The sequence below is a fragment of the Odocoileus virginianus genome, unplaced genomic scaffold (assembly GCF_023699985.2).
Source record: "Odocoileus virginianus isolate 20LAN1187 ecotype Illinois unplaced genomic scaffold, Ovbor_1.2 Unplaced_Contig_30, whole genome shotgun sequence".
In the NCBI taxonomy this organism is placed as follows: Eukaryota; Metazoa; Chordata; class Mammalia; order Artiodactyla; family Cervidae; genus Odocoileus; species Odocoileus virginianus.
In genome coordinates, this window is record NW_027224347.1 from 691,915 (window position 1) to 714,410 (window position 22,496).

Below are 22,496 nucleotides of genomic sequence, written 5' to 3' on the forward strand. Positions count from 1 at the left end.
AGTCTGTGGAAAACAGTGCAATTTATTTGGAACAACAAGATATGTGACAAACAAAATTAAGATTACATCATTCAATGCTATATCCTCACTAGAAACTTTACTTCTCCAAGCCTCAGTGTCTTCATTGATAGGAAAAGTTAGATATATCCCACCATGTGGCTTCAGAGTGGGGGGAATTCATTGTTCATCATAACTTGACTAATTTCTAATCTGTGCCATACATAACCAGCACAACTCAATGATATAGTGGCATAGCTCTAATTCTCTACATTAAAATAAATTGGAATGCATCGTATCTGCTGTATGCTGTGTGATAGTGTTACTCCACCAATTACAAAGCGTGGAGACAGAACCGAGGGTCTCTGCTCCTGTGGTTGCCCCAGAGATTCTGAAGCCCTGAAGGGATGTACACCCAGGTGACAGTACAGAGCTCCAACCAAAGGCACTGGTGGACTGGCCTAGAGAATGATTAAGAGGTTCCATGGTGCAGGGATACACCAATTTCAGTGTGGAAAGGAAAATTAGGAAAACTGAACTGATTGAAGTAGCTTGAGAAATCTGCCAGGGGAGGAGGTGTTTGTGTAGGTAAGAGAAATGACACCAGCCAAGCAGCCACCCTAAGAAACTATAAAGGAAATGATGAGATTATGAACTATTGAATTAGGGACTGAATTAGAAGAAGGAGAGCACAGATGTAAGGCATATTGGGCAGATAGAGGAAGCTGGTGAAAGGACATCTGTTAGCTTCAATTCTAGGCAGATTATCCAATAGTAAGGTTGTAAGTACACATATGTCTGTGAGGACCCCCATCACACTTCTCAAAGCAGTATGGATAGACCCAAATACTTGAGATTCATTGTTGACCTTAATTCTTTTCATAAATTCATTTTCAAAAATTTAACAAGACCCTTCATTGGGCATTTCTCTTATGCCAAGTCATCCATGAATCAAACATGTTTTCAATTCTATAATGCATTAATGCCTAGGATAAGACCTCAACTACCTTCCTCTTTAAAAGCAGCCCTTTTCCCAATATTTGGAAGATAGGGGAATAGTAGTTTTCTTTTACTTCCTCTCCTTTCATTGAGTTTACAGACTTGATTATTTATTTTGTCATTTATTTATTCAAACAAGCAAATATTGACTGAAAATCTGCTCTGTTCCAGGCACTGCACAATGCAAGAGCTCTGTGTCAGCAAATATAACCATATGGCTATTGTATTCATGGCTCTTACAGTCTAGTGAGAGAACAAAAGATTTCAAGGAAAGAAGCAATCATAAAATCTTAAAATATGTGGAGTGGTATCAAGGAGACTAAGTATGTGTAGGGTGAGGGTAATGGGTTTGGTATATGGCTCTCGGCACCTACTTAATGAGGGTCAACCCAAATGGTCTCTGAGAAAATGATATTCAAGATCTAAGGACAGAGGAGTGAGCCAGGAGAAAGCAAATAGAGGGATAAAGGATGAATAGGAAAGCCCCAAAGCGAAGCAGTAATTTGGCTTTTTTAATAAACTGAAATAAGATCTGTGTGGTTAAAGAATACTAAGCAAGAAGTTTCCTGTTCTGTGATAAGGGTGGAGAGTTAGGCAGGTGGGGTTGAGAGGGATAAATTGGGAGCTTGGGACTGACATATACATGCTACTATATATAAAATAGATAACTAATAAGGACCTACTATATAGCACAGGGAATTCTACTTACTCTGTAATTGTCTATATGGGAAAAGAATCTTAAAAATGAGTATATATATATATGTATGTGTATAACTGATTCACTTTGCTATACACCTGAAACTAGCACAACATTGTAAATCAACTATATCCCAATTTAAAAAAATGTTTGAAATGATAGGGGTCAGTATCACCATATAACATCATATCACAAGCATTTTATCAGAGTGCACTGAGGAATGACTGAAAGGTTTTAAGTAGAGGAGTAGCATAAACAAGTCACTTCTCTGAATCTCAGTTACATTATCCCTAAAGTAAGGATAGTAATCCCTTCAGAGTCTACATCACAAGATAGTTGCGAAGATTAAAGGAATAATATGCAGTGAAAGATTTAAAGAAATACATATTACACAATAATAACAAAAATCATCCTGTGGTGCTTTGCACTTAAGACAGTCTTCAAATGCTGTGTCTCATCTGAAGAAGTCGCAGGAAAGAATATTGGATTTGGAGTCAGAGAGACTCAGATTGAATGTCAAGGACTACAATATAGGCGCAGTTCTCTCAGAGGCCAGCCACTAGAGTTGAGTCTCAGTTTTCTCATCGGTATAATGGGAGGGGGGAGGTGGCCTTGTCCAAAGTCTCTGCTGGTTCTGAGATGGAGAAATTCAGTCAAAAATGCTTATGCACAAATCAATCCATTTATTATACTCAAAATGTTTTATACAAAAGTCAAAAGCAAGAGAAACATAGCACCTTAGGAATTCCTGGTTTCAGGAAGTGTAAGACATCTCCATGGGGGAAGAAAGCAGCTAGTCACTCTTTCAGACCCTGTCTCTATCAGACTGCATGAGCTCTCATCCTTGCCTCTCCCTGGATGTCTGATTCAATTGTCCCTCTCTCTCTCCAAACAGGCATTCTTCTTATATCCCAATGCACATAGCAATATGTCCTCAATTTGAGCAACAAGTAGACAGTGATCAGATTCTCTGAATTCTAATTGCTATTTCGCTACAGAGAAATTTCATCAGCTCATACCTGGGCTCGACATTAAGGATGGTAAATTTTGCAAGATAAAATTATGTCTTAGTGACGTGACTCATAGGGTCCAATACTGTGGATGAGGGGGAACAGCTTTAAAAAGAAATTTATGACTTTAATAATGCAATGAGAACATCTAGACAAATACACTAGCATAGTACATGGAATATAATAGGGGGTCTGCCAATATTTAAATTGTTATTATCATTAGGTTTTAGACATGTTGGTAAACAGTACAACCAGTTACTTGATTGTACTGGGACTTGATCAGGTACGGGACTTGATTTTTAGAATTCGGATTCAATATTAGATTTTTCTTTTCTCTGGATCCTCTCAGTGCCTGCCCAGATTGAAGAAGTCACATCTTTCTGGAGACCTCATCTGTAAACTAAGGATGCTCTCTTCCTGGTCCTTTGCCAACATCTCCTTCTTCCAGCCGCCTGCTTTCCTGATGATTGGCATCCCAGGCCTGGAAGCTGTTCATGGCTGGATCTCCATCCCCTTCTCCTCCATGTACACTGCAGCCCTCACTGGAAACTGCCTGATCCTCTTGGCTGTGAGGAGGACCCCCAGCCTGCACCAGCCCATGTACTACTTCCTGTCCATGCTGGCCCTCACCGACGTGGGCCTCACCTTGTCCACAATGCCCACCACGCTGGCTGTGCTCTGGTTTGACCATCGGCTCATCGGCTTCAATGCCTGTCTGGCCCAGATGTTCTTCCTCCACTTCTCCGTGGTGGAGTCCTCGGTGCTCCTGGCCATGTCGTTCGATCGCTTTGTGGCCATCTCCAACCCCCTGCTCTATGCCTCTGTCCTCACAAACAGTGTCATCATCAGGATTGGGCTGGCCATTTTGGCCCGTGCTACTCTGTGCCTCTTCGCTGTGCCATTTTTGATTAAGCGTCTAAACTTCTGCCCTGGCAATAATGTCCTTTCTCACTCATTCTGCTTCCATCCTGATGTGATGAGAAGAGCCTGTGCTGACATCAGCCTCAATATACACTATGGGCTCTATGTGGTTGTGTCCACTGGGGGCATAGATTCCCTGCTCATTGTCCTATCCTACACTTTCATCCTGCGCATGGTCCTGAGTCTGGCCTCTCCCAGGGAGCGCATCCGGGCCCTCAACACCTGTGCCTCCCATATCCTGGCTGTCTTTGTCTTCTTTATTCCAGGTGTCACCATGTCCATGATCCACCACTTTGGGAGGCACCTTCCCGCTGTGGTACATACCCTTGTTGCCTACGTGTACCTAGTGGTACCCCCTGCGCTCAACCCCCTCATCTATAGTGTCAAGTCCAAGCCCATCAGGGAGGCCATGTTCAGGGTCCTAAGGGGGAAAGACAAAGGCTGATGTAATTATGACATGCTACAGAGTCTGGATATCACAAAAGACACTTTCTGTAGCCTCATAGGGTCCTGCTACCCTCAGCAAGCACTGACAGTTCCTAGTCTGTGCTCATGCGGTGGGAAGACAATGAGGCTTCTTCATGATACAAATGGACATTCACCATTTACTTTGTACCAGAAGCAGTGCTGAGAAGGAAAGGCTAAAGACATGTAAATACACAGAGTATAGATTTATACATACCATAGTAAAGTTCAGTGCAAGAGATCACCAAGGACAGTAAATCCATGCATGCCAGAACTTTCCTAGGAAGATCAGACAAACCTCTACAAAGGGGAGAAGGCTTTTTATTTCATCTTGGAAAATGTATAGGGTTTTTCTAGGCAAACTGTGAATTAAGGAAAAGGAAAATCTAGAGGAAAAAAAGACATGAAAAAGCCATTTTTCATTTTTTCATAAATTTTTATTGAACAAGTGAATAAATGTGTTAATCATGTGATATGGTGCCACCTGCCTAAGCACTAACTCTTCTTGTAACCCCACTCAGGAGTGTCTTTTTCTCCAAGAGACTCACTTGCCTGACAGATTCCATGGTGAAGTCTGACACTGACAGTTGCATCCCCTCCTATAACCACAATTCAGATTTCCAACAGTCTTCATACCCTTATTCTTCAAGTGTGTTAGAGTTAAGAACTCTACATCCTTGTTGGCTTCCTTAGGAATAGTAAATTACAATCTGGTTCTGCATCAGCTTCATATTCTTTGGATCAAATATAAGATAAAAAAAAATCTATGAGACTCCAGGGGAATGGACATGAAGTTTGAAAGTACTTTGCTTAAGAGATAAACAAGAACACCAACTCTGAAAGCCTAAACCAATGTTATAATATAATCCTTTCCCAAGTTCAGATCTGCCTATGTGAAGGCCAGCCATAGTGGAAGGGAATGACCCTCCACAGGTATGTCCATTGCATACAAGGGAATCTTTCCTCAACTTAATTAAAAGAGTGATATAAAATAGGTTATTATCTTAGACAGAACTCAGAGATCTCATTCTAGCTTTTCTGAACTGAAAATGGTCCAGTTCTAAAAATCTTCAAGAAGTCAGAGCACACTGAAGAGAAAATACTGCTTCTGGCCTGACAAATCATGGATAGCTTCATTTTATAAGGAGTTACTAAAAAAAGGGGGGGGGGGGGGCAAAAGATCAGTTCACTCAATGGGACAGAGTGAAACAAAGGCTTTAAAAATTCATAAAATCAACCAGAGACACCAAGTAGATGAATAATACGTTGTGTGGAAGAATTATATATGTTATACTGAAAAAATAAGACAGGAACAGGTATAAAAGGAAAAAGTGTAGCCTACTGTCTTTCTGAGAAGTAAAAACTTTTCACGGGAAGTAACAAAAGATCTTTGATGGATTTTAAGCCAGGAAGTTAATCAGAGGTGTGTTTGGAAAAAACTCCTACTAGCTCTGTGGGATTTAGAACTGGTGCAAATGATATTCAAAGCAAGGAGACCAGTGTGAAGGTTTTGACAATTGTCCAAGCAGCAGGGGAGTATCTGGGCTAGAGAGCTGGTAGTCATAACTGAGAACACAAGACATGTTTATGAATCATTTCTAGGTAAAACCTAAAAAGAAAAAAAAAATGTGTAAGTGACTTAAAGACTGAAATTTCATGTTGTTCCGACTTTTCTAGGACCCAGCAAAGATCCAATTAGCTGCAGTGGTGGGACCAGAGACAAGAATATCTAAACAAGGGAAATGGGGCCAATAAAATGATGTCCAAGTAAAATGTATATGATAAAGTTCTTAAACGTGAAAGTGTTAGTTGCTCAGTCATGTTTGACTCTTTGCAACCCCATGAGTTGTAGCCCACCAGACTCCTCTGACGGTGGGTTTTCCCAGGCAAGAATACTGGAATAGGTTGTCATTCCCTTCTCCAGGGGATCTTCCCAACCCCAGGGTTCAAACCCAGGTCTCCCTCATTGCAGGCAGATTTTTTAACTGTTAAAACTACCCAGGAAATGTCTAATTTCCAGTCAACTCTCCTAAAAAAGGCAGCCTCTCTTTTCATCCTAGTTCTTACCTCTGGGCCCTCTGGATGACCCGGTAAGTACTGAAGTAAATGACCAAATATAGTTTTGTCCCTAAATCTGGCATTTAGTATTTATTGAGAAACACAGGAAGGTAGTGGAAGTGTTGATGTGTGTGCATGTGTGTTTACATTCACCAAATGGTTAATCCATTTAGGATCAAAACCATGAAACTTTATCCTGAGCATATTAACTATTATACACTTGGAATCTCTTTTGAAATCTAAGCTAATAGCTGCATCTCCAGAAATAAAAATAAAAAATGTGTCTGTCTGATTTGTCTCTTTTTACTCATTTATCTATGACTCTTGTGGGATTTCAACTATAAAACAGATACTCACATTTATCATATACCCATACAGAAGCATGTATACAAACACTTATTAGAAATCTGGAAGAATAAACACCAAAAGGCCAGCAGTACTTTTTTTTTCTTTAGGGTGACAAGTTTATTGGAGTTTTTATTACATTTTTATTTCTGTTACATTTTCAGAATGTCTAAGATCTTTGTTTACTGTGATCATATACTGGTTTCCTAATAAGAAAAAAGTCTTTATCTTCTCTCTCATTCTGTTTCTTTCTTTCAATCTCAGTGTCAGGGCACTATTGGGAACTGGGATGATCCTCTATACAGTTCAGAGTGACCCTAGCTGGCATTGACTAATTTATATCCCTCCATCTGCTGGTCACCACTCACTGGGCACAGCAGATTCCACATGCTCACAATTCTCATCTTCTGGATTCCAGTCCAAGAAATTGGATATGCTCTCCTGATATCCTTTCTACCGAGTAGTCCTGTGCTTCTGGCCATGGCCAGAAAAGTCTGTTCAGCCATGTGCCATGCTCTCTACTCTCCTACCTGCTTCTCACACTTACCTACCTCTCCTTAGGTCTGCCTAGCACTCCCCTGTGGGTGCAGATCTCATTCCTCCTCCGTTCATTACTCATGAACTCCTGCAATGCCCACAGACATTCTTCCCATTTGGCTTCCTTCTGGAAATGCTATACTTGGCCTGTGGGGCTCCTGGGTGGGCCTTTGGAACCATACTCATGCTAAATACAGCTATCAGGGATACAGTCTTAACAAAAAAAAGTCTATATTGCATGACACAACATGTCAGATCTTAATTCCCCAACCAGGAATCAAACCCGTGGCACTTTGATGCTGTGGGTGTCCCCAGCAGGGTATCTCAGAACCCTGGGAATACATGTTGTCCACGTCTATGCTCTATTCACTTTCTGTGCACCTATGCTTGCCTTAGCTTTTCTTCCTCACTAGTCACCTGGGCCACTGACCCTACTCAGTCTCACAATGCTTTGTGCTCTTGACTCCCTGGTCTATGGTACCAGCCCTGCCCTTTCTGCCATGAGCTTCTAAGTTTTCTCAGCTGCATTTCTCTATAAAGTGTCTCTCCAGATATCCAGTGAATGCCCCAACTACTAATCATACTATTACCCGAAATAGCCACTGTTTGGGAATTACCCAAACATATTCCTGTTGCTACAACATAAGTACAATGGCAAGTAGTCTGGGAACCTTTGAAATTAAAGCCATCAACAACATTAACAGGGAATTCCTAAATACAACACTGAATGAGAAAGGAACTTAAATACAGAAAATTCAACACTCTAGAATGTCTGACTTACTACCCCACTAGTCTAACAACCCCTCCTCAAATATGGGATTGGGCATCAAAAGATAATGTTTTAAGCCCGTGTGATCTCATTGAACATCCGTCTCCCCATCAGTACAATGGGGACACTAATCATATTCCTGCAGAAATCAAAAGGTTGATAAGAAAATTGTAAAATAAGGAAAACTGTCCAGAGTCTATGAAAATGCTCAGATACAGTATCATCTCTCATTAATGTAGATAAATGTAATCTTTTGTGAATTTACTTTCAATCCTCTTCTTTAGAACTGGTAGTCAGAAAAAAAAAAGAAATCATGTTTTCTCTGTGGAGATCACTTTGAAGAGGGAAATCCAGGTATGTCTCCTTTCCTAAGATCCAAATGGTAGGGGATTCTGAAGAGGAAATCAGTTTTAAGCCAGATTATCTAATTGTATTATGTTCTTATATTTAATTTTTGTCATACCCAAACCTTTGGTAAACATCCTTTAGAAATATCGCCCTTATCTCAGAATGCTATGAACTATCAGCACAAGCAACTATCTGAATGGTTTGGACTTGAAAATTGAACTGAATTCCAACCAAATAGGAAGCAATAACCCTCCAACCTCAACTACCCCAAAGAACTAAAGGGAAAAATAATATTGAAAAATAAGGATTGGGAGTATACAGTTCTGCTGCCCCTGCACACATGGAGATCCTCTAACCAGTTTCATCTTTGAAGGATCAGTTGTGTTTTGATTAAGAATTTTTTTCCTAATACTGTCTTCCAAAATGTTGATATTAAAATCTGAACTGAAAGACTTTGCATGAAAAAGAAATTTGACCCCTTAGGGATCCAAAGTGTGGGTGGTCACATGAAAAAGACGAAGGATACGCTGCCGGATCTCCTTGGTCTTCACTCCGTAGACAATAGGATTGAGCACGGGAGGAACAAGCAGGTAGGTGTTGGCCAGGATGATGGGCAGGAGGGAGTCATGCGGCTTGCCAAACCGGTGCACCATAGACAATCCAATGAAAGGTACATAGAATATGAAAACAGCACACACATGAGAGACACATGTACCAAATGCTTTTGCCTGGGCTTCACGTGTCAAGCCCAACACAGTCTTGAGGATAAGCAGATATGACAAAGAGATGAGAAGTGAGTCCAGGCCAATGGCTGAGATGATGACGATGAGGCCATAGATGATATTGACGTGGATGTCAGCACAGGCCAGCTTCATGACATCTTGATGCAGGCAGTAGGAATGGGAAAGGATATTGGATCGGCAGAAGGGTAGCCTTTTGATGAAGACAGGTAGGGGTGCCATAAGTGCAACCCCCCGCACCACAGCAGCCATGCCAATCTTGGTTACACGAGGCAATGTTAGCACAGTGGCATGGCGTAGTGGGTGGCAGATGGCCACATAGCGGTCAAAGGCCATGGCCAGCAGCACTGTGGACTCCATGCCAGATAAAGAGTGGATGGCAAACATCTGTAACAGACAAGCATCAAACTGGATGGTAGTGGAGTTGAACCAGAAGATGGCCATCATTTTGGGCATGGATGAGGTGGAGATGAGAACATCGAGGCCAGAAAGCATGCAAAGAAAGATGTACATGGGTTCATGTAGACTGTGCTCCGTCCGCACAATGTAGATGATCGTCAAGTTACCTAGCACAGCAATAAGGTAGAGGGAGCACAGTGGGAAGGCCAGCCAGAACTGAGCTTCTTCCAAGCCTGGCAGGCCTATTAGGATGAAATACGTGGCACTGGATTCATTGCCATTGGGACCCACCATTGTGAAGAAGCTGAGCTGCAACCAGTGCCAGGCAGGTAGAGGCTGGAATACAAAGATAAGCCATTGTCAGATCCTCTAAGATTTTTCTGTCATTTTCCTCCCCGCCACCCCCTCCCTATTCCATGCCCTATTCTTTGACAAGAACTCTAACTTCATTGCCTATGCAAACTCTGATCCTATTCTAAATTCAACCTAACTATCCTTCATAACTCAAGGCCCAAATGAGCATTCACCCAGTCTTACTTACTAGCCTCAACTCAAAGTGAATTCAGAAAACAAATAAAATACTGAAGCAAAAATTCTAAGTGTTTTAAATCATGTAGTTCACCGATAAGAGGTAGTTGACTAAGTTCATATCAGACATAGATGATAAAAACTCCCATTGCTTCTATCCTAACTACCCTGTGCTCCCCTATCTTTAATACCTACTGTAATTCTATCATTCAGTTCAGTTCAGTTCAGTCGCTCAGTTGTGTCCGACTCTTTGCGACCCCATGAATCACAGCATGCCAGGCCTCCCTGTCCATCACAAACTCCCGGAGTTTACTCAAACTCATGCCCATCGAGTTGGTAATGCCATCAGCCATCTCATCCTCTGTCAGCCCCTTATCCTTCTGCCCCCAATCCCTCCCAGCATCAGGGTCTTTTCCAACGAAAAGGCCTTCAACTCTTCGCATGAGGTGGCCAAAGTATTGGAGTTTCAGCTTCAACATCAGTCCTTCCAATGAACACCCAGGACTTATCTCCTTCAGGATGGACTGGTTGGATCTCCTTGCCATTCAAGGGACTCTCAAGAGTCTTCTCCAACACCACAGTTCAAAAGCATCAATTTTTCAGTGCTCAGCTTTCTTCACAGTCCAACTCACATCCATACATGACTACTGGAAAAACCATAGCCTTGACCAGATGGACCTTTGTTAGCAAAGTAATGTCTCTGCTTTTTAATATGCTATCTAGGTTGGTCATAACTTTCCTTCCAAGGAATAAGTGTCTTTTAATTTCATGGCTGCAATCATCATCTGCAGTAATTTTGGAGCCCAAAAAAATAAAGTCTGACACTGTTTCCACTGTCTCCCCATCTATTTCCCATGAGGTGATGGGACCAGATGCCATGATCTTAGTTTTCTGAATGTTAAGCTTTAAGCCAACTTTTTCACTCTCCTCTTTCAATTTCATCAAGAGGCTTTTTAGTTCCTCTTCACTTTCTGCCATAAGGGTGGTGTCATCTGCATATCTGAGGTTGTTGATATTTCTCCCAGCAATCTTGATTCCAGCTTGTGCTTCTTCCAGCCCAACGTTTCTCATGATGTACTCTGCATATAAGTTAAACAAGCAGGGTGACAATATTCATCCTTGACGTATTCCTTTTCCTATTTGGAACCTGTCTGTTGTTCCATGTCCAGTTCTAACTGTTGTTTCCTGACCTGCATACAGGTTTTTCAAGAGGCAGGTCAGGTGATCTGGTATTCCCATCTCCTTCAGAATTTTCCACAGTTTATTGTGATCCACACAGTCGAAGGCTTTGGCATAGTCAATAAAGCAGAAATAGATGTTTTTCTGGAACTCTCTTGCTTTTTCGATGATCCAGCAGATATTGGCAATTTGATCTCTGGTTCCTCTGCCTTTTCTAAAACCAGCTTGAACATCTGGAAGTTCTCAGTTCACGTATTGCTGAAGCCTGGCTTGGAGAATTTTGAGCATTACCTTACTAGTGTGTGAGATGAGTGCAATTGTGCAGTAGTTTGAGCATTCTTTGGATTGCCTTTCTTAGGGATTGGAATGAAAACTGACCTATTCCAGTCCTGTGACCAATGCAAGTTTTCCAAATTTGCTGGCATACTGAGTACATCACTTTCACAGCATCATCTTTTAGGATTTGAAATAGCTCAACTGAAATTCCATCACATCCACTAGCTTTGTTCATAGTGATGCTTTCTAAGGCCCACTTGACTTCACATTCCAGGATATCTGGCTCTAGGTGAGTGATCACACCATTGTGATTATCTGGGTCATGAAGATCTTTTTTGTACAGTTCTTCTGTGTATTCTTGCCACCTCTTTTTAATATCTTCTGCTTCTGTTAGGTCCATACCATTTCTGTCCTTTATTGAGCCCATCTTTGCATGAAATGTTCCCTTGGTATCTCTAATTTTCTTGAAGAGATCTCTAGTCTTTCCCATTCTGTTGTTTTCTTCTATTTCTTTGCATTGATCACTGAGGAAGGCTTTCTTATCTCTCCTGGCTATTCTTTGGAACTCTGCATTCAAATGGAATATCTTTCCTTTTCTCCTTTGCTTTTTGCTCCTCTTTATTTCACAGCTATTTGTAAGGCATCCTCAGACAACCATTTTGTCTTTTTGCATTTCTTTTCCATGGGGATGGTCTTGATCCCTGTCTCCTGTACAATGTCACGAACCTCTGTCCATAGTTCATCAGGCTCTCTGTCTATCAGATCTAGTCCCTTAAATCTATTTCTCACTTCCACTGTATAGTCATAAGGGATTTGATTTAGGTCATACCTGAATGATCTAGTGGTTATCCCTACTTTCTTCAGTTTAAGTCTGAATTTGGCAATAAAGAGTTCATGATCTGAGCCAGAAGCTCTATACAGTCAGCAAAAACAAGACTTGGAGCTGACTGTGGCTCAGATCATGTGGCTCGGATCATCAATTCTATCATTAGACTATCTTTAAGACTAATCACAGTCCAATGTAGCAATACTCTAGTAACACAGACTAACATTGAAATATAACCTTATCACTAATTCTTATGACCTCTCCAATTCTAGACTTAACCCTAACTTTAGCATTAACCTAAGGCTTAAATCCAGTAGCTATTTAAAACAATGTAAAACTTAATAATGGCCTTCCCAGGTGTCTCAATGGTAAAGAATCCACCTACCAATGCAGGAAACGTGGGTTTGATCCCTGGGTTGGAAAGATCCCCTGGAGAAGGAAATGGCAATCCACTCCAATATTCTTGCTTGGGAAATCCCATGGACAGCTCCAGTCCATGGGGTCATGAAAGACTTAGATACAACTTAACAGCTAAAAAACAAAGACTTAACTCTTGCAGTTATTTAAAACTTAATGTAAAACTTAATAATACCTATTTTATTATGGTAACCCTTAATTCAATTTTTTAAAAAAGATACACTAAACTCTCCTGAACTTTAACTCTACATTCTTACTCTTGCTCAAATGTTCACCCAAAGTCTTACACTTGTTCAGACTGCCCAGTTTATATCATTAAGGAACAATGACTGCAATGGATGCCATTGGTGTCCCACTCAGATCCCCTTCACCAAGCCAATGCATCTGTCTCCCTTCTGTAGTGGATGCTGAGTAAGACAGGCTCAGAATTATCCCTTTCTACAGAAAAATTTTATTTACCAAATGAGAGGCACTTCACCCAGAAAGTCATGTTATCCCCACCAGGGCAGATCTAGAGGTCAATGAGTGCCTGACACAATGGTACACAAGGCCAGCCTCCTTGACTCCAGGTGGGACCAAAGCTGGGATGCAATGTGTGCTCCAAAGCTTCCTGAGGAACCAAACCTGTAGCTGGTCTCCAGCTGAAACCACAACCTCACATTATTTTCTTTCCCTGCTCTATCCTATTTCCCTCACTCATCTTCTCATGACAATATGTCCTTTAAATAAGAATTTCTATTTAGGTTCTGTTTCTAGGGGACCTACTAGGCTGAAGAGAGTAGGACTGATACAGAGGACTAAACGTGAATGATGATGTCATTAGAAGCACTGGAGGAACAATCAATCCTATACCAGGGTTCCACCATCCCCAAATCTGGCTATTGAAGTGAGGGATATAAGTAGAGATTCCTGAGGTGGGAAATATCAGACTTGAGTTTTCTCAGATCACATCTCTCTGTTGAAACAATTAGAGAGTTAACTAACTTTCTCCCTTTTACCCTTTCCTCCATTCATTCACGTATATTCACATGCTCCTATTATTTATTAGATTATATATATTGTATATATAGGTGTATATATTATATGTGTGTGTGTGTGTGTGTGTATGTGTGGCTTTCTCCTCTTCCCATTATGCTAGGGTATATTTAAGAATTTTATCTTGGTAAGAAAAAAGGGGACTTCCCTGGTGGCTCAGACAGTAAAGAATCCACCTGCAATGCAGGAGACCTGGGTTCAATCCCTGGGTTGGGAAGATCCCCTGGAGGAGAGCATGGCAACCCACTCCAGTATTCTTGCCTGGAGAATCCCCATGGACAGAGGAGCCTGGCAGGCTATAGTCCATGGGGTTGCAAAGAGTCAGACATGACTGAGCGACTAAGCACAGCATAGCAAGAAAAAAAGGACTAGGTTCTTAAGATTTGGTCCTTGATAACTGAGGTAGGGGCTTCTGCATGGGCTACCAGACAGCAGGTGAATGCAGAGAAGAGCTCACAGCCAGCATCAGGAGGGGTTTACACCATTCACTGGGTTCAGAATGTGTTGATGGTTTTTGTTCCACCATTGATCTGTCACCCAGAGGTTCCCTCAGGCCAGACACAAAGGGGAAAACACTGAGAGCATGAGCTTTAGAACAGAGACAGACAGAGTTTAATTCCAAAAACTGGAGGGAGAAGCTCTAAGGAGTCATGCTTAATGAAGAACTTCAGGTTAAGAGACCAAAGTCTTCAAAGTCACTTAAATCTTCTGTACTAAACTCTCCATAGTATATGACACTGTGATTATTTCTCTCCTTCTTAAAACTTCTCCTTGATCCTTCTGCTTCTCCTCATTTCTCTCTGACCATTAGTTCTTGGTTCTTTCTGGATCTTCAGCTCCTTCACTTGACCCTTAAGCATGCTTTTACATGACAGTGCTCTCAGAATTTTATCCTCAGAGCCCTTTTCAATCTATATACATTCCCTGAGCTATCTCACCCGCTTCAGTAAACCTTCAGTAAACTGTTGATTCCTAAATATTCTTGGGAGGGCCTGAATTATCTTTTGTGATCCAGATTCACAATTGTAAAGTCACTAAAAGAATCCACCTAGCTGTCTCTGAAGCACATCAAACTCTCCATGTCCAAAGATCAAGGTCTTCCAGGGGCAGTATTGTACAGCTGTTAAGACTGGATTTAAATGGAGCCTGGATTTAAATCCCAGGCAACAATTTTGTTAGCTGTACGATCTGGGGCAAATCATTTAACCTTTATAAGCCTCAGTTTCCTCATCGCTAAAATGAGGATAATAGTCCCTGCTTAATAGAAATCAATGTAAAGTTTAACTGAGATGATCAGTGTTAAAGCTTTTAACACAATGCCTGGAACAGAGTAAATCTGCACACACACACACAAAAATTATATGTGTTGCTGTTAACTGTTTTCCTGTAGTGTTTCCCTTTTTCTATTATGGTGGCCTAAACAGACACAGGACTTCCCAGGTGGCGCCAATTGTAAAGAACCCATCTGCCAGTGCAGGAGGCATAAGAGACCCGGGTTTGATCCCTGGGTCGGGAAGAATCCCTGGAGGAGGGCATGGCAACCCACTCCAGTATTCTTGCCTGGAGAATCCCATGGACAGAGAAACCTGACAGGCTACAGTTCATAGGGTAGAAAAGAGTCGGATAGGACTGAAACAACTTAGCAAACAGACACATAAGCTAAATACTCTGATTCTGATAGCCACACCCCTAGTGTTAACTTTGTTATCAGCACAATCCCAAGAATCTTCTACCCAAATGAAATTAGGTCACCATTTATTGTTTTAAAAAATACCTTTGAAAACTTCACAGTAATTCTGGAATAAAGACAAAACTGCTAGGGTGGGGCAAAGCTCCGCCTTTCAGCATCCAGCCCTAGTTTCTCTCTGACCACTCTTCCCCTGGCCCCTCTACTCCAGACACATTGGAATACATACCATTTCATAAATGTAGCATTGATTTTGTGCCTCTATTTGTCTTTTTCTTTTTAACTTCTTTTTGTCACTTTCCTCCTAAATCTCCCTCCTTATCTTCCCACTAGGCGAGATTGCATCTTCCACCTCCTAGTTTACTGCCTCTCTCCTGTGCACTTTGCTGAACCTCTTTCCCCTTGATCCCCGGGGTATAATTAAATGTTTCCTGTTCTGTGCTCCCAAAGAACTTTGTTTAGGTCTCTTTTTATGCATTTACCATCCTGAACTAGAATTATTGCTATGTTTGTTTGTCACTAAATTTTTAATTCCTAAATGGCAGGGACCCAATCCTGTGTTTAATTAATGTTTGTTGAAAATAAAAAAGAGTTTTATCACAAGAAGAATTCCTCAGTAAATGTCTGGTGAGGGTAGCACATCATCCAAGGGGATAAGAAAGACTGCCAATTGTCTGAACTATAGAGATTTTTGAGAAAAAATAAAAACTGGAAATTCATAGCAGAGTGTTGTAAGTTCAGAACAAGAATTTTTAGGATCAAACTGAAAAGATCTTTCTCATTCAGGGATCCAGAAGGCATGAGAATGGATACATGAAGAACAGGGCAAGAGCAAAGCCTTGACTCTAAATAAATGCAAAATGGACATATGTAACTGGGAAGGGTTAAATCTGACTCCATACTGGATCTGCTTCTCTGACTTTATGTCTTATTTTGCCAATTTTGTTATTATGTGGTTTAGTCGATAAGTCCTGTCAGGCCCTTGTGACCCTATGGGCTGTGGTGCCAGGCTCCTTCGTCCATGGGATTCTCCAGGCAAGAATGTTGGAGTGGGTTGCTGTTTCCTTCTCCAGGGGATCTGCCCCACCCAGGGGTTACCGGCAGATTCTTTACCAACTGAGCTATGAGGGAAGCCCTTTTGTTATTATAGGCTTTCACAACGGCTTGCCCTGGGCTATGGTTCCTTTGACTCACAGGCAGATAGCCTGACCCTGCCCACCTGTGAAAGACTGGGACATTCTTGAGCTCTTTGTGTGGGAAATGGTGCCCTTTGTCTCTTGCTTACCAGCTTGGCTCAGAAATTCACATGTGGAGGGCCGGAATCGCAGATAGCTGTGGCATATTTGTTTATTGATATGACGGGAGATACTCCATTTCATACCACCTGTGAAATGACTGTAAGGAAGTGAAACCAACACATACCCCTGCCGAAGGCTTGCCATTCTAGGAAACATTTGCAAGAATTAAATGGTCTTTTACTTTGTTTCCTCACCACCCTCCCCCACCTCCCCATCTCTGATCCATAAGAGAACCTAGCATCTAAGCCCTGGCATCCAAAACAATAGGACTATTTTGAAACACTAGTCTGCCATTTTCTCAGCCAGCCAGCCTTCCAAAGTCATATCGCTTGCCTCAATACCTCATCTCCCGGATTTATTGGCCTATCGTGTGGCAAGCAGAATGATCTTGGGCTCGGTGACGCTTGCAGCACAGTTTGTACCTAAGAGAGAGGGTGACCAAGGATCCCTGACCTGGAGATGTCAGCAAAAAGGCTCTGGTGCTCCAGAGGGTCAGATATCAATACCATCCAGTTTCACATGGACAGACAATGCAAAACTGGGCAGTTCCCAGGATAAAGATGCGCCGCCTTAGGAAATATACTGAGAAGAAACTATGGGTTGGCACATTCAATCCTGTTACCTAGAGGGCAAACTGATGTGTCGAGTGGAGCCCTGGGACTACAAATGCAAGTCCTGGGTCCAAGTAAATGCAAAGGATGATAATAATCTCATTGTGCTGTTGCAAAATCAGCGAGGTCGGGAATGTCAAAAGACATCATAAAACAGCATCACAGTGTACTAAGTGTTTTTTTTTTCTCATGTTTGCATAAAAATGGGGAATAAGGGCTCTGAAAATGGCTGAGTTTTCCAAAAACTTTTTATCACCCCCTCATTTGTCACCTTAATTTCCACTTTACCTCAAGCACATCCTCATAGACACACACATACTAACTAGCAGCCAATCTCTCCCAAAGGCAAAGCCTGAGAACAGAGATGGAGACACCAGAAATCAGAGAGAGGAGGATTTAGCTGGCCCAGAAGAGAGGTGCCTCGACAACATAAAGTGGACAGCTATCTGAGGTAAAATCGGGCTGGACCTCAGATGCCAGCAGCAGGAGAGAAATGAAGGCCTGGAGGGGGAGCCAACCCAACGACCCAAGCATCACCCTTCAGACTGCTCAGCTCTGAAGCACCCCAGTCTCCCACAGTCCTGCCAGCTGACTGCCAGCCTGGGCAGCTGTTAGTAATTAAAACCATGGGCACACACACAGATAACATTTGGAAGCTCTGAAGGAAATTGGAGCTAAATCACTCTATTTTGAAAACAGAACATAATCAAGGAAAAATAAACAAAGAAAGGGTTTTTTTCTTTTTTAGAAAGCCTACACTGCCTTAAACCCCCAGGGGATAGCTCTATGCTTGAGATTTTCTCTGAAAAGTCACACCATTTTAACAAGCCTCGGGAATGTTTCTTGGAGAACTGTGAAAAAAATCTCAGCCCTTTCTTGAGGACAGGGCATTAGAGCCTCCAGTGAGGTGGAAGTAGAAATTTACGTTGAGGCTTTCAATCCTCCACATTCCCTCCCCCTGGCCTCCAGGACTCAGTCCCTCAGTGCCAGCTCAGCCCCATCCCAGCCCATCTTCAGATTCTTCCCCAGAATCTCTAAATCCCATGTCAGAGAAGCATGGAAAAACGGTTGGGGATATGCTATCCACGAGAACAGCGAGATCACTGCCAGCATTGATTCTATTGTTTTTGTGATTAAGATAGAAACCACAGACTGCCTACAAAATGCCAGATCCTGCCTGTATAGAGATTATTTAACCCAGGAACAATTCTCCATAAGACTTTTATGTATCATGTCTACATGGTACCCCACTCCAGTACTCTTGCCTGGAAAATCCCATGGATGGAGGAGCCTGGTAGGCTGCAGTCCATGGGGTCGCTTAGAGTCAGACACGACTGAGCGACTTCATTTTCACTTTTCACTTTCATGCATTGGAGAAGGAAATGGCAACCCACTCCAGTGTTCTTGCCTGGAGAATCCCAGGGATGGGAGAGCCTGGTGGGCTGCCGTCTATGGGGTCACACAGAGTCGGACACGACTGAAGTGACTTAGCAGCAGCAGCTACATTATAGGTGAGAAAACTGAAGCCACCCTCCCCCCGCCAAAAGTTAAATATTCCCAGGGTTTAATAGTTGACTGGTAAAACAGAAATTTGACCTAGGCTGTTCAACTCCAACACCTGTATGTTTTCCCCTTTAACTGTCTTTAATAGTGTTGCACCTTCTGAAAGCTAATCAAATCTGCTCCAGAGGCAAAGTAGAAAAGGGGCTTGGCAAGTAGAACACCTGTCCGAGCTAGATCCTTGGAAGAGAAACCAAGAGGGCAGCAAAGAGGGCCCTCCTGGACTGGGACTTGGGCACTTCCCACCTTTCAGCCCCAATTCTTCTGGCTGTGACTTGGGCAGGGCCCACAGTGGAAAGCAAAAATCTTTACCCTCTATTGAGTACTTCCTTCTCATTCAATACAGGCCTCTCATCAAGCTGTCAAGCAGACATCATAAATCCCATTTTGCATACAAGGATGTTGAGGCTTAATTAGAGCTCTTAGCATCATATCCATGTGCTTTCCAATATGCCAAGCTACTGCCCCGCCTCTCTCCCAGTCTCCTTTTGAACGATTTTTAAGGACTATTTCAAGGTTAATCCCCAAGGAATCCAAAATTTAAAAAACCTATAAGTCCAGAGAGCTTCTCTAGGACTCAGGACAACTGACCAGCTGTCTCCACTTGGGTTCAGTGGGGAAGGGGGACAAAGAGGGAATGGAAGAGGGGATTTGAGATCACTGCTCTTACCTTGGTTAAACACACAGAATGTTCTGTGCCTAGAACAGTGCGGTGGGGGCCTCTGGTGCCCCTGCCAGCATCTGTGGGAACATCTGGAAGAAAATGTCCTTTTAGGGAAGCCCAGGAATACCTGGGAACCTCTGACTATTACTGCCAGGCCATCGAGGGAAGGCAGACCTCAGGGATGATACTGTAACTGGCAGGACTACCAGGGCTCATCACTCAATTCATGGAGAGGGAACCTTCTCTTCAAACTCTATAAGGGTATGATTCACGCATTCTAAGTCACTTCAGTCATGTCCGACTCTTTGCGACCCCATGGACTATAGCCCACCAGGCTCCTCTACCCATGGGATTCTCCAGGCAAGAATACTGAAGTGGGTTGCCATGCCCTCCTCCAGGGATCTTCCCAACCCAGGGATCGAACCTGCGTCTCCTATGTTGCAGGCACATTCTTTACCACTGAGCCACCAGGGAAGACTCTGGAAGAGTCACCTGCATTTTCTGCCCCTCATAGCTTGCTTGTATTTTATAATGCACATGAGCCCTTACAGGTCCTCAGCCATTCTTTTTAGAATGGCCACAAAGAGACTGGAAAGATGAGAGAGTACGATTTCTGACTCACAAAAGGCAGAGTGAGGCGCCCATCACCACTCTCCCTCTCATCCCCATTCTCTTCACTCAATCCAGTCTGTCCCTCCAAAATCAACCCCAGTCAGAGCTCCAAGCGTTCATGGCCCTGCCCCTCCACTTCCCAAGTAGGACCAGCGCCAATAAGGTTCCCACACACCTTCACATTTTGATCCTTATCAGAGACCTTCAGAGCTTCTTTGACTATCGTCTATATGCAGCAGAACAGCCTGACTCGGACTTTAATATACATTTTTTGTTTTTGTTTTTTCAAATATCAGACTATGCCAGACTAAGCACCAGAGATACTAAAACACAGAGTAAAGAAGTCATGTTTCAGCCTTCCCGTGGGGGGCGGGGGGGAGAAATTGAGACAAATATGCAGCTATCATAACATGTTGTGATAAATGCTAGGGCAGGGGTAAGTACAAGCGGCTCAGAACAAAGCAGACAATAGTTCACCAACTTGTCAGGCTCTGAGGAGGTGACATCTGAGCCAAGACTTGCAGGGCCAGTCACAGTTAGCAGGGTTGGGGACACGGGGCCAGCAGCAGTTAGATGACAAAATACATCAAGTGCCTACAATGTGCCCCAAACTGGAAATAAAACAGTGGATACAACAGAAAAGATCAGTGCTCCTCTGGAGCTCAAGCACTAGGAGAGCCATAACAGAAAATAAACAAATAAGCAAAAACATTTCAGATAAAGATAAGTGCCCTGAAGGTAGGACAGAGTGATAGGAGAGAAAAGGACAGGGGCAGGACAGCCCTATTTGAGACAGGGGGTCAGTGAAGTCTTCTCTGAGGTGGTGACATACCAACTGAGAGATGTGTGATGAGAAAACACCAGCCATTCTAAGATCGAGGCAAAGAGTGTTCCAGGCAGAGGAGGGAAGAGAAAAAGGTCTTCTGCTTTGGGGATTCACAGGAGGAAGAAGGTCAAGGTGGCCAGAGTATCAAGAGCACAGGAGAGTTGTAGGAGATGAGGTCAGAGAGGAGAGGAGGGGACAGGTCATATAGGGACATGCAGGACATAGCCAGGATCTTTGATTTAATTCTGAGTGACTTGGGGGAAATTAAGCAGTAGACTTGATCTAATTTGTTTTCAGAAGTGCATTCTACAAATGCAAAGACCCAGAGAGAACGAGAACACACCCTGTTTGAAAAGCTGCAAGTGGTTCAGTGTGCGTGCATATGTGTGTGGTGGGGGAGGGGAGGGGTGCGCCTAAAGAGTGCAAGGCAGGAGAAGTCACAGCGTGGACACAAAATCCAGTTTTTTAAGCTGTCTGAAGACTGAACCCTGATCCTAGACATGGACTGGGTCAGGATCGGAAGCCCAGGAATTGTGCTAAGTTCTAAACTCAGCACAGCCTGACTCCTGATGTAAATTACAACATGAGCCCAGACCCCATTCAGAGCCCACATCCCACAAAGGGCTATAATCTGACCCCTGATCATAAACTGAGCTTCAACCACACCAACAACCTGGGTGGGACCAGCCCTGTTCACACACCAAATCCCAGTCCAACTCTAGAGTGGTCCCAGCCCCGTCTGCTCTCAACCCACCACCTTCATTTAGCCCCATCCCCCCCCAGGCTCAAGATGGGTGCCCCAGTAAACTGATCACAGGAGAACATCTTAAAAACTGCAAAAGTAGCATCCAGCACCAACCACGTTCCCTTCACCACATGAGCACAGAAGTTGCTGAGACCGTCTGTCCTTTGAGTCCGGGGCCTCCTTCACATCCCCGACCCCACTCCCTACTTCTTGTTCTCCCTGGCCTGGTTTCTCATTCACTTAGCAGGTCTAATGAAGGACCCCTAGCTGCAGGAAACCCACACCCCCAGAGTTACGTCCAGTCTCCCACACTCACCTCAATTGCACTGAAGGAACGAGTGCCCTTTTCTCCAGGACTCTTCCAGCAGTGATCTGGCAGGCTGTACCGTAGGGCCGCCCTCTCAGTCTCCGCCCCCTCCCTTGTCAGGCTTATTTATTCTGTCATATCTCCTCCCTTCTTTTGGCTTCTCCCTGCTGGGGGTAGGGCACTGCCCAGAGGGTCTATCCTCAGATACCCCTCGTAGCCAACTGTGGGACTGATGTCCTTCTGGGCTGCTGTGTCCTGAGAAGGTGTGCTTGGGGTATGGGGAAGAAGGGGTAGTGGTAAGGGGTCTCTAGAGTCCTCCCCAGATGGGCCCTGTGCCAGTTGGAGTATTTCTGCCAGTTCCCAACGTGAAGTTAGGGTGAATGAGTACGGAGAGTCTAGAGAAACTCTTGTGTGTGGCCTTGGTCTCTGGGAGAGGCTTTCTCTAAATTTCCCCCAGCCTCATCAAACTCCACCAGAGGAAAAGCAGGATATGCTTTCAGGGAGACCCCGTGATTAGGTGCCAACTCATCATCTTCCTGAAACTTTCTCTGGCCTCCACCTTCCTTCTCTGGGTGGTGCCTGCTTGGTCCTTGCTGGGCCTGCATCCCAGTGGACACATCTGCCTTTCCCGAAAGCTGTA

General features: G+C 43.3%; 2 protein-coding genes across 2 annotated transcripts; one reads left to right on the top strand and one right to left on the bottom strand.

The window, feature by feature from the left end:
* Positions 1–3,058: 3,058 nt before the first annotated feature.
* On the top strand, positions 3,059–4,069 carry LOC110131871 (olfactory receptor 51I2-like). Its single transcript, XM_020884833.2, has one exon. It carries the CDS (start codon positions 3,110–3,112, stop codon positions 4,067–4,069), a length of 960 nt encoding a protein of 319 aa, XP_020740492.2. The 5' UTR covers positions 3,059–3,109.
* Positions 4,070–6,609: 2,540 nt separating this feature from the next.
* Positions 6,610–9,615, bottom strand: LOC110131864 (olfactory receptor 51E1). Its single transcript, XM_070464571.1, has one exon. The coding sequence runs from the start codon at positions 9,577–9,579 to the stop codon at positions 8,626–8,628; it is 954 nt and encodes a 317-aa protein (XP_070320672.1). The 5' UTR covers positions 9,580–9,615; the 3' UTR covers positions 6,610–8,625.
* Positions 9,616–22,496: the final 12,881 nt, after the last annotated feature.